At 37.5% G+C, this 12,875-nt stretch overlaps 1 protein-coding gene across 5 annotated transcripts in view; it reads left to right on the forward strand.

Annotated features, from left to right (window-relative positions):
• ZNF667 (zinc finger protein 667) overlaps positions 1-3,244 on the forward strand; it is a 61,606-nt gene extending 58,362 nt beyond the window's left edge. For all 5 annotated transcript variants that reach the window (XM_086690793.1, XM_086690796.1, XM_086690797.1 and 2 more), the window contains exon 5: positions 381-3,244. In XM_086690793.1, coding sequence (XP_086546919.1) covers positions 381-1,960 — 1,580 coding nt within the window. In that variant the 3' untranslated portion in view covers positions 1,961-3,244. The remainder of the gene's footprint in view (positions 1-380) is intronic.
• The last annotated feature ends 9,631 nt before the right edge of the window (positions 3,245-12,875 follow it).

Here is a 12,875-nt window from a genome sequence, read left to right on the forward strand (position 1 = left end):
CAGGCAACTACTAATTTACCTTCTGTTTGTAGTTTACCTTCTGCCTTTTTTGGACCTTTCATGTAATAAAAGTACATTCATCTAATGAATAACCTATGGAGTTTAATATGGTATGTGGTATGAATTTATCCTACGAATAAAACTTTGATTTATTAATTTCAAATCACAAGTTTTCCTGATTTTTAATTACTAAATATTTCTATAAAGCCTTTTGGCATGTTAAAATTACAGTAAGATACTACAAAGTTTTTCTTCTGGTTATCATCATTGTTATTATGTTTGATGATAATTGATATTATAATTATCATTGATAATAACTGCACAGAAACTTCATTTTTCAGCATAGGAAAACAAATACTGAATTTCTTGGTGTCTTTCAGACTCAAGGTCTAAATATGAGACCAAGAAGTTACCAACATCTCTGTGCAACAAATCTGGGCAAAGCAGCTATCAGAAACCAGTTTCTGCATCACAAAAAGTTGCCATAGGAAAGAAAGGCTGCAAGAAAAGTTCAGTCCTAGTAAAACCCAGGAAAGTGCATTCAGGAAAGAAATCTTTAAAATGTAATGACTGTGGGAAAACCTTTGGTCAAAGTTTATCTCTTAAACTTCATCAGAAATCACATACTAGAGAGAAGCCTTATGAATGCAGTAATTGTAGAAAAGCTTTCAGACAGATCTCATCCCTCATTCTTCATCAGAAAATTCACAATGGAAGGAAAAGCCATGAATGTGGTAAGTGTGGAGAAAACTTCATTCAAAGAACATCTCTTATTCTACATGGGAAAGTTCATAATGGAAAAGAAACCTTTGACTATGGGAAGGCCTTGAGTCAGTACCCAACTCTCACTGTGGGCCAGAAAATTCACTTTGTTGAGAATATCCACCAGTGTGGAAAGTGTGGGAAAGACTTCATTCGAAAGTCATCCCTTTTACTTCATAAGAAGATTCACAGCAAAAAGAAGTTACATAAATGCAATAAATGCGGGAGAGGCTTCAAAAACAAATCAGCCCTTGTTATACATAAAAGAATTCACACTGGAGAGAAAACCTATGAAAGTGAGAAGACCTTAAGTCAGAGTCCACTGCAGAAAAGTCACCATTTAGAGAATCCTTATAAATGCAGAGAATGTGGAAAATCCTTTAATAGGATTTCATCCATTTTGCTTCATCAGAGAATTCACACATCAAAGAAACCCTACAAATGTGATAAATGTGACAAGGTCTTCAGGCGCCTTTCAACCCTTATTCTACATCTAAGAATTCATAATGGAGAGAAACTCTACAGATGCAGTAAATGTGAAAAGGTCTGTAATCGGCATTCATCCCTTATTCAACATCAGAAAGTTCATACAAGGAAAAAGAAACTGTTTGAATGTAAGGAATGTGGGAAGATGTTTTCTGGAACTGCCAACCTTAAAATACATCAGAACATTCATTCTGAAGAGAAGCCTTTCAAATGCAATAAATGTAGTAAAGTTTTTGGTCGTCAGTCATTTCTTATTGAACATCAGAGAATTCATACTGGAGAAAAGCCCTATCAGTGTGAGGAATGTGGAAAAGCCTTCAGTCATCGAATATCTCTTACTCGGCATAAGAGAATTCATACTGAAGATAGACCCTATGAATGTGATCAGTGTGGGAAAGCCTTCAGTCAGAGTGCACACCTTGCTCAACATGAAAGAATTCACACTGGAGAAAAACCATATACGTGCAAAACATGTGGGAAGGCCTTTAGTCAACGCACATCCCTTATTCTACATGAAAGAAGTCATACTGGAGAGAAACCCTATGAATGTAATGAATGTGGGAAGGCATTTAGTAGTGGCTCAGATCTTATTCGGCATCAGAGAAGTCATTCTTCAGAGAAACCATATGAATGTAGTAAATGTGGGAAGGCATATAGTCGGAGTTCATCTCTGATTCGACATCAGAATACACATTCTGAGGAAAAAGCCTAAGTTTGTTTTAAATATGTGAAAGCGTAGAATGAGGCTATAAAAGTAGCAGAGACCAAGGCATGGGAAAAATGCCTTTGTCTATAACCTAAATTTTGTAAAAATGGGACCGTCTTGGTGATGTGTCCCACTTTGAAAGCCAAAGAGCAAAAGTCATTAGGGTGACTTTGACCAGACAATTTGTAATCAACTGAGGCAGTGATGTTACCATAGGTCTTAATTTCAAAGCAGCAAGTTCAGATGACTGGATCATTTTTAATGAAGACCACTCTTCATTCCATAAGACACTGATATTTTATTTGCAGTGTAATTTAGACAGCGGTTTCATTAGTCACATACAACAAAGTGGAACCACAAAGCCCATATTTATAGATGGGGCTTTGAGCCTTATTTAAGGTCACATGAAGAAAGAGTTTTAAGTTTGTCCCTTAGAACTAGACTATCATGTATAAGAGATTTCCTGGGCAAACGAGGGTACTACTTTCAGCTGACAGAAAATTGTGGGTGAGAAAAAAGTAGAGTGAATCTTCAAGTGGATAAAGGTAACACTCATAATGTGTGTGAATCAGTAGAGTTACTATCATACTGTCTCCATGAATATGAAGATACATAATCTTCATGGTATGAAAAATCTTAACAAGCCTGAGACAGGCTAATGGGAAAAAAGAAGCCAGGATATACTGAAGAATGGGAACTTAAGAGCAGGGAGAAATTATTTGTTACTGTTTTATTTGAAAAGAAATTTGTTTATATTTATATGAATAAATAGTGGTATTTTCATGTAAGAACAGTGGTGTGCAATAAGTGACTGGTGGAGAATGAGATGCCATTCCCTAAATGTGTCCTCTCTGAATTTATATGTCAAACCCCTAACCTCTAAAGATAGGGACCTTTGGGAGATAATTAGGGATAGATGAGTTTATGAGGGTACATCATGATAATATTAGTGTCTTTAAAAGAAAGGATGCCAGAGAGCTTGCTCTCTAAGCCATGAGAAGATACTACAAGAAGGTGGCCGTCTGCAAGCCAGGAAGCTAGCTCTCCCTACCATCCAACCATGTGGCACCCTGATCTCCAGAACTGAAGAATAAGTTTCCTTTGTTTAAGTCACCCAGGATATGGTATTTTGTTATGGCAGCCCAGGCTGACTAATACATGGGAGGAAACTCTGGATTTATGTACCAGTCTCTTTTCCTGTCAGCTAGTCACCATATGTAACAGCTTTCAGTCCCTGTTTTCCCGCTTGTACAAAGTATGTAAGAAATAAAATCAGAGTTCTTTTTGTTATTGGGTTATATACGGTTGGAGTATTCTGCAAAAACCATTTTTGTAAACACCCATATCTTGCTAAGATAACTGCGAAATGTATAACCATGAGAGTTACGCCATTCTAACTTTGACCACAACTGAGAAAATAACATCCAGATTTGTGAAGGGTAAGCATGCATATAGGATAATAGAACAGTTACCTTTTCATTTACGCTTGTCATAGTACTGTAAAAGCATAAAATATCTCCAACACTTGAAGCAAATGGGTGAGCAAATTAACAGAATGCTCATGGAGAGGCAGGTCTATTCTTCCTCCCCTTTCACACCCCTGGCTTTGTTAATTTCTTTGCCAACCTGCCATAGAGATTGGTTCCAAATCAATGGTCACAAACCTACTATATATAATATAAACTAATAAGACATTGTACTTGCCTGCAGACGTTTAGAATTTTCTAGGGAATACATAATATTAAAATGTGGAAACATGTATAAAAGACACAGATAATAACCAAGAAGAAGATGGTGAACTCCATTGTGAGTGGAGGACATGGGAACAGGGATTACTTGGAGATAGTGACCATATTAAAGGAAGAACAGGACTCAGGCTGACTAGGCACTTAAGAGTTGGAAGGCTATTGAAGGCAAAGAGAGAAAGTACACATGCACAAGATAGTGGCAGAAGGTTGTAGAGTATTAGAGGAGTGGCAAATTCAGTATTTAGTATAGTGACTGGCACATTGAAGTGGTAAGTACTAGTGAGATCTTGAGTGAATAAATGAATGAAAATGTTTCAGTATAACTGGATTTTCTGAGCCATAGTTGTCAGGGAACACTTAAATCTGAAGGTGACTCAGACATTGAGATAAACCCTTGGGAAAATAGGCTAAGGAATCACTAGTGATGTTTGAAGACTCTGGTGAACTCAGGGTAACCACAGCAGCAACCAAACTTAAACCTAGTCCAGTTCTTGTCTGTATTAATGAATTCTTCCCTCCCCCCACCCCATCCACGGCTTAACAGAAGGAATGACATGACCATTTCCAGAAATCTATTTACCTGTTTTGGTTCTACACACGATTCCTAGCTTTTGGGGTCGGGGAGGGGGGGGAGAATTACAAAGCATGCAAAACAAGAATAATCTACACTTTCTATCCCCACCAAGTGACAAAGCACTCCAGAACTACTCAAAGTGACAGCTGTTGGGCTGACAAAATTTTAAACAACTATAATATGTTCAAGACTGTAACCAAAAAGATGCCCAGCAGCCAAACTACATGGGTCATTTGAGCAGAGGTGGAACTATATGAATCATGGAAATAATAGAAATGAACACAGATGAACACGTTTTCAACAGGTTCATCAGTATACTTAAGTATACTTGACACAGCCAAGGAAACAATAAGTGAACCTTGAAGGTAGGTTTTTAATCCAAATATATTTCTTAAATTATAGCAAATGCAAATGGTCTAAACACACCAGTTAAGAGATGGCAAAACAACTGAATTGAAAAGCAGGACCCAGCATATGCTAGCAGAAACCTTAAATATACAGGCATACATAATTAAAAGTGGGGGAAAAGATAGAACACGCAAACACTGATGAAAGAAAGTTGGAATCACAATATTAGTGTCAGATGAAGCAGACATTAGAACAACAAATGTAATCAGGGATAGAGAGACATAAAAAGGATCAATTTCCAGGTAAACATAACAGTCCTAATTGTACATGTATCAAACTACAGAGGTAGAAATTACACAAATGAAAAAAGAACAGAAAGGGTAAATGGATCAATCCACTATTACTGGAGATTTCACCATTGTCTCTCTGCTATTAATAGAACAAGTAGTATATAGAACCCCTGAACAACAAAATTGACCAAGTTAACTAGTTGACATTTATAAAACATAAGAGAATACATTCAAGTACACATGAAGCATTCTACCAAAACCATAAAACAAATCTTAAGTTTTAAACAACTGGTTGTATAAATTGTATTCCCTGACTATAGCAGAACTAAACTAGCAACAACAGTAACATACCTGAAAATGTTTGGAAGGCTTAAACTACAAATTCCTTTTTTTTTTTTTTTTTTTTAACGTTTATTCATTTTCCTTATAGAGACTGTGAGTGGGGGAGGAGCAGAGAGAGAGGGAGACACAGAATCTGAAGCAGGCTCCAGGCTCTGAGCTGTCAGCACAGAGCCCGATGCGGGGCTTGAACTCAGACGGTGAGATCACGGTCTGAACTGAAGTTGGATGCTTAACCACTGAGCCACCCAGGCGCCCCTCCTTTTTTTTTTTTTTTTTTTTTTTTAAGACCTGTTAAGATTATTCTTTTTTTCAACGTTTTTTTTTTTTTTTTTTTTTTTTTTTGGGACAGAGAGAGACAGAGCATGAACGGGGGGGGGGGGGGGGTCAGAGAGAGAGGGAGACACAGAATCGGAAACAGGCTCCAGGCTCTGAGCCATCAGCCCAGAGCCTGATGCGGGGCTCGAACTCACGGACCGCAAGATCGTGACCTGGCTGAAGTCGGACGCTTAACCGACTGTGCCACCCAGGCGCCCCTAGACCTGTTCAGATTATTCTTGAGAAAACTTTTGATCATTCCAAGAAAATTTCCCATTTCATCTAAGTTCTCAAATCATTTCCATGAAGTCCACAACATTCTCGTAACCATTTCATAACTGTAGAATTTGTGGTGATGTCACCTCTGCTATTCCAGATATTGGTAACTTGTGTATTTTCTTTTTTTAGTAGTCAGTCTGAAGATTTATTAGTTTTATTGACCTGTTTTTGCTTCCTATTTCATTGATTTCTTTTTATTATTTACATTCTAATGCTAATGTGGAAATTTGTTAAGGTGGAAATTGTGTTAATTTGTTAATTGTGTTAATTTGAAGTCACTGGGAGCTTTCGAAATTTTATAACTTAGTGTAGTGTATTCCCTTCTAAGCACTGTGTTAGCTGCATCCCACACATTTTGACATGGTGTGTTCTAAGTTTCACTCAATTTTAAATACTTCCTTGTTTTCCTTTTTGATTTCTCTTTAGACTCATGGATTACTGTTTAGGTCCAGCTACTTGGAGATTTTTCAAGTATCTTTGTGTTACTGATTTCTAATTTAATCCTTTCTAGTCAGAAAACGCATTTTATATGACTTGAGTTTTTTTTTAAGTTTATTGAGGTATGTTTTAAAACCTGGAATATGGTCTATTTTGGTAAATATTCTGGATGCAGTAAAATAATTTATATTCTATTCTTGGGTGAAAGGTTTTTAAAATGTCAGGTCAAGTTTGTTGGAGAGTATAGTTCAGGTCTTCAGTATCCTTACTGATTTTCTGTTTACTTGTTCTTATGACAGATGTGTGTCAGAATCTCTTATAATTTTGGATTTGTCCATTTCTCCTTGTAATTCTATCAGTTCTTTTCCCAGGTAATTCAAGTGGTTTCCTCACATGCATGCTGTGATCAGCGTTCAGGTAAAAACTAGAGTTTTTACACAAAAGATTCTGATGTCTAGGTGTTTTTTTCTCTAAGAGCTCTCAGGCACTTCATCCTGAGAACGCTAGCCACCTCAGTCAATCTCCCTGGCTCCCAGACCCATCTCAACTCAGGGAGACCATAGCCTGGAAACTCTCCATGCAGTTATTTGGGGGAAATCACAGTACTCACCTCATTTGTTTCCCATTTTTCAGGGATCTCTGTCTCATTGCCTGATGTCCAGTGTCTTGGATACCAAGGTTTCATATATTTTGTCCAGTTTTAAGTGTTTCAGATGAGATGATAAACTGTCCTCCTCCCCCCTCCCCCATAATTCCATCTTCACTGGAAGTTTATATCTCAAATTCACATTTAACAAGAACAGAATGACTATGGATGTAGGAATAAAAAAAACTGCAATTAACATTCTTGTGTACATGCTTTTGAAAACTTTCACCAGTATTTTTGGAGAAGTTCCTGGATCAAAAAGATGGGCAAATTCTAATAGATCTTTAACTTGCCCTTTCTATTCAAACTACCAACACTAGAATGAAGGATTTTTGGATGAATTTTTATGTACCTTTATTCAGTGCTGCCTACATCTTGCCCAGCAAGTTGGGATATACTGGTATAGTTTTTCAAAATTTCTTCTACCTACTTTTTCTCCATTATGCCAGTCTTATGAGAGGGCAGAGGGTGCCAGAGATCCTGGCATGTTCATTTAGTGTGGCCCTGTTGTTTCTGTATTAAACTTTTCGTAGTGTGTGATGTGAGATGGTCTCGATTTATTTTTTTCTTTGAGAGCAAGTGTGACTGGGGGAGGGGCAGAGGGAGAGAAAAGTTCTTAAGCAGGCTCCACACCCAATGCGGAGCCCAATGTGGGCTGGCTCTCACAACGGAGATCATGACCTGAGCTGAAATCAAGAGCTTAACTAGCTGAGCTACTTGGGCACCCCTCCCTTTACTTTTTCAATGGGGCTGGCTGTTTTCTTTTGTCATTTCATTCAATTTTGTTAGAAGGAAGTTCTGTTAAGTCTGAATCTTCTGTTCCATAGGGTCTCTGAAAGACTTTTAAATTTTTGAATAGAGGCCCCCGGGTGGCTCAGTTGAGCGTCGGTTGAGCATCCGACTTCAGCTCAGGTCATGATCTCACGGTTGGTGAGTTCCTGCATCAGAGTCTGTGCTGACAGCCTAGAGCCTGTAGTCTGCTTTGGATTCTGTGTCTCCCTCTCTCTGCCCCTCCCCCGCTCATGCTCTGTCTCTGTCTCTCTCAAACACTAAAAAAGATTTTTTTAAAATATTTTTAATGAATAGAGCTCTTCCTGATCTAGCTATTTTTCCAAGGGCAGTGCTCCAGACTGGCAAGAAATTTGTTTTTGCCCGGTGATTCTCAAATGTTACTGTGTATTCAGATCACCTGGGGATTTTGTAGAGCTGCAGATTCTGAATCACTAGGTCTGGATTAGGGCCCAATATTTTGGAATTGTGAGAAATTATCAAGTGATGCTGCTGGTCTGTAGCCCACACTTTCAGTAGTAAGTATTTAGCCTTTCTTTACCTTACAGTCCTGCATATCATTGGCAGTTTCTCTCCCCTCTGACATAGGATAGGTTATAAAAACCCAAGTGTTTCCTCCTTAAACCCTTCAGCTACTCACCCTTCCACTCTGCAACTGTAAAGCATTTAGGGAGGCTTCTAAAGTGAGACTTTCTGAAGTAATACTGTGGTTCTAATCAAGACATTTTCCTTTTGCCCTTCCAGATAGGACATTGCTTTGGAAGAATTTTATACTCTTTGATATTACAGCATCAGTTTCCTCTCAGGGTTCTTACCACATTTAGCCACATTTCCTTATGGATTTTGAGGCTCAGGATTGTAGATATTTCTTCACTTCATCAAAGATGGAGCTCCCATATATGTTTCTTGTTGCTTTAATTTGGTTTCAGAAAGGAGAAGTGGAGAGACACATCTTGGTTCCACCTCTTTATATTCAGGAGTTAGTAAATACATTTAAAGTCTCCTCATAAATATGTATGATTTTGACTCCTTAAGGGTATGTACCACTCGACCACTCACAGACACAGTGGAAGGGTGGGGGGTGGGGAGGCGGAAATGAAGTTTCTTTACTTGAAGGCAACCCTCTTTGTAGATCAGGTCTGCTGTCCTTTATGTAAACAGCTTTACTTGCTGTTGGTTGCCTCTGACACCTGTGAAGGAAGCCTTCTTTGGAAGGATTTAAAAGGAACTCGCCTGAAGTCTGGCATGAATGGTCCAGGAGATGAGGCTCAACCACTAGTCACCCAAGCCCTGGTCTCTTGATGTTGAGGTTGTCCTGTCTAGCATGCAGCCATTTTAAGATTACTGGCAAGATAGCTAAATTATAAGCTTACAGTGTACCGAGTCCAGTCCACCCATGGAAATTTAACCCTTGCTACAGGGTCTGAGGCAGCACCACCTCATCAAACACACTCTGCAGCAAATATTGGAATATTCGCACACTTAGTGAATCGATCAATGTCCTTGTCAGGCCAAATTTTTTCTTTATGGGAAGTGACTCTCAACCTCCCTCCACCTTGTCCCCATTCCATGGGAATTTTGTGAACTGGTCAATCCAGTGATCCAGTCCCACTACCAGAGGCATGTGCACTTGACCCAGACTGGCCAGAGTATCCCATACCATGGACCTAGTGAGCGGTCCAGAGAACCAAATTCTATTTTAGAACAAATTCTGTTTTTCTTCTCTGACATGGAGACTAAGAGAAAGATCATTTTCCTTTTGAGATTAAAAGCTGGCAGGACCTTTTAAGTCTAATATCAAGGGGCCATTTTATTTCCCCCACCAAGAGAGAGCCTGCCAGAGAATGAAACAACTAATCTCTGATAGTCTGAGTGATCGCCTAAAGCTGCACCATATACACACTATACCTTTCAGTTTCAGGTCCTAAAAATTCCTTTTTCCAAGCTAATTGGAATTAGGTTTCTGTCAGAATCCTAATCCTAAATTGCTGCTTTTCCATTTATCAACTTTATAGACTCTTTAGTAATATTTCTTAGGAAAGATAAGAATTTAACTCATCCCACCATATTAGCTCCTCTGTTGTATTTTACCTGGAAATACAGGTAACCTGTTTCTTATTCTGTTGACTTTAATTAGATCTTCTGAATCTCCTCTATGAGAATATTGCCCCTCATCCTTCCTCAATCTCTCATTATTACCATCAACCTCCCACCATCCAATCTGTCAGCTACATTTTGCCTGTTACATTAAGTAGACAGTAAATAGTCCTATATACATGCAGAGACAAACTTAAGTGACTTGTCTATATATTGTAAATTGGAAATAAAATAGCACTCAATCATTATCATGGTGTAAATATTCTCTGAAGAGTTGGAGCCAAGCAGTGTGTGAAGATTACATTTCCTCCTCTATAGGTCCGATGTTATCCCAGTATGCACTTAGAGGAGTCTCCTCCTGGTATCAGTCAAATGGATTTTATTTTTTCACTTGTTTTCCAAAATCATACCGCATTTCATGGGGACTTTATATTCAGACCTGAAAGCTGGTATGGTTTTTCAAAGCCAATAACTGCCTGTCTTCCTAAGAACAAACTTTTATTCTTCACTGTATTGTTATAATCCTCCAACTTCGTACCTACTTAATGTAACCTATTTCAATCTTCCTGAAGATTTTCTTCATTGAGTTCCTGGATTTGTAGCCTAGAGTGATTTGATCTGATGGTTGTAGAACCATCATCCTAGTCATCCTCAGCACCGCTTTCCCAATCACATGTGTTTATTGAAGTTTTTCCTGCTGCCGCCTTCCTGTTTCATCCAAATTTTGCTAAAGCTAATCCTTTAGTACCCTAATAAAGGATAAATGAGAGTAAACTGAAGCAAACTACACATACAGAATATCAGTGTTTGGTCTCACGCTTTATTGTTGTTTGGGTATAGACTTCTAGGTTCAAAGTAATTTTACTTTGTAACTTGGAAGGTGCAGCACATTCTGTATTATCTAATATTGCTGACAGGGAGGAGGCTAATGGTATCTTGAATGTTCTTTTTAGAGACATTCACATTTTTTTAAAGCTTTTTGAAAAGGATGGTTTCATCTTCAGTATTCTGAAATTTCACAAGCATATTTCTGGATGTATTTTTTTCCCATTGTAATTGTTTTTACCAGTTCAGCCCAACACTTGGTGAACTGTTCCAAGCTGAACATTCATAACTTTCTTCAGTTTATAAAGGTTCTCAATCATTTGATATCCTTTCTCTGTAAACTTCTTTGGAACTCCTATTAATTGAATGTCCCTTTTTGTTTATAATTTATGAGCTTGGAAAGTTTCCTGAATTTTCTTTAAAAACTTCTGTTAGGTTTATTACAGCAATAACATTTTTTTCATTCTTAGGAGTTCTGATTTGTTTTTTTCTACAAAACAGACGATTTCTTTCTGTACTATTTTTTTCTTTAAAACGATTTAAAAATTTTTTAACTCCAGTATAGTTAACATTGTTGCATCCACTTCAGGTGTACAGTATTATCTAATTTTTTTATATAGATTCCCATAAATATGGGAATACTTAGGTTCAAATTTAATATAAATTTTGTTTTCTTCTGTTATTACATAACTTTCCCCACTGTAGGTTTATTTCGGTCTCTTGCTTCTTATTCTGATAGTTTTCATATGTTATGATCCTTAACTGTCTGTTCAACATTTAGGAATGATATGGCTTGGGGCATCTGGCTGGCTCAGTTGGTAGAACATAAAACTCTTGATCTCAGGGTTGTGAGTTGAGTCCCATGTTGGGTATAGAGATTACTTTTTTAAAAATCTGATTATGGCTTGATTATTCCAGGTAGCTGTATATCAGTTTCCCTGGATGGGAAAGGTTACTGGGATCTCTGTATGCTTGGGAAGGACTGGCAAGTCGATGAGCTAATATTCTCTAAATTCCAAAAAGGTTCTAATTTACCTGCCAACTTTCTCTCATGCTAAGTTTACTTTTTCATAGGTTAAATTTCTTACATTGTTGTTTAAAACTTCAAATACTACAGAGAACACAAAATCTCCTCTTGACCAGAATATCCAATCCCAGTCTCCTCCCTAGAAGGAACACTTATTAGTTGGGTGTGTCTCTCCAGACTCTTTCTAAATATTTGCATACTTATTTAAATGTGTTAGAAATGTTTTTAAAATATATAATACTGTGCAAATCTGCAAAATGTGCTGCTTCAGTGTCCTTTAGACAAATCCATCCATGTCTATATCATTGGTCCCTTCTTTGAAACTGCTGCTAGTATTTCTAGTCAAGTCCCATGGAAATCTAGATTGTTTCCAGTGTTTCATGTACTAATCATACTGCCTTCCAAAGGGACTTGAGCAAACATGTTAAAAACTTCACTGCCTCCAAAATGGCAATGAGGAGTATTCATTTCTCCATACAGCTGCCACTTTTTGATATTACATTATTTAAATCTGTATCTCAATACTAGTGAGGTTAAGCACGGACTCCTTTATGAGCCATCCCGATTTCTTCTATGATTTACCTATTCTTATACTTTGTCCATTTTTATACTTGTTTAGTTGTCCTTTACTTATAGGTGTCCTTACATCTTTCCCTTTATATGTTGTTATAATTTCTTCCCTTCTGTTGTTTTTAAATTGTTTAAAAGCATTTTTTAGAAAGATATGTTCAATCCCAGTTTGTAAATATATCCTACTATATTTTCTTATAATACTTGATTTTACATTTAAGAATTTATTTAACTGGAACTCATTTTTGTGGATGGTGTGAAGGATCCTATTCAATTTACTTACAGAAGAGAGGGTGAAGTGAGGAAGCTGTTGACTGCCACATAGAAAGGCACTGAACAGTCTTGTCACTGTTTCTTATTACCCCCAGCCTCTGTAAAGTGGCTTCTGTTACTGACATCCCTATCATTCAAACATTTCAGATAGCAGCAGCCTCTGCTACATTTCATGAATGAACACTTTCTTCCCTTTTGTCTATTATTTGTTCAACTCTCTCATCCACTGATGATCCTCTTTTCTGATCTTTTTTGTTTGGTACCTTTTACATTGTTTTATCTGTTTAATGGGATAAGGAAATAAAGTAAATTTGTAAAGAAAATTGATTGTCCCAGTGAAAATTCGGATATTGACAAGTT

Source organism: Puma concolor, chromosome E2, assembly GCF_028749965.1.
Source record: "Puma concolor isolate L17-30 chromosome E2, mPumCon1.1.hap2, whole genome shotgun sequence".
Classification (NCBI taxonomy): domain Eukaryota; kingdom Metazoa; phylum Chordata; class Mammalia; order Carnivora; family Felidae; genus Puma; species Puma concolor.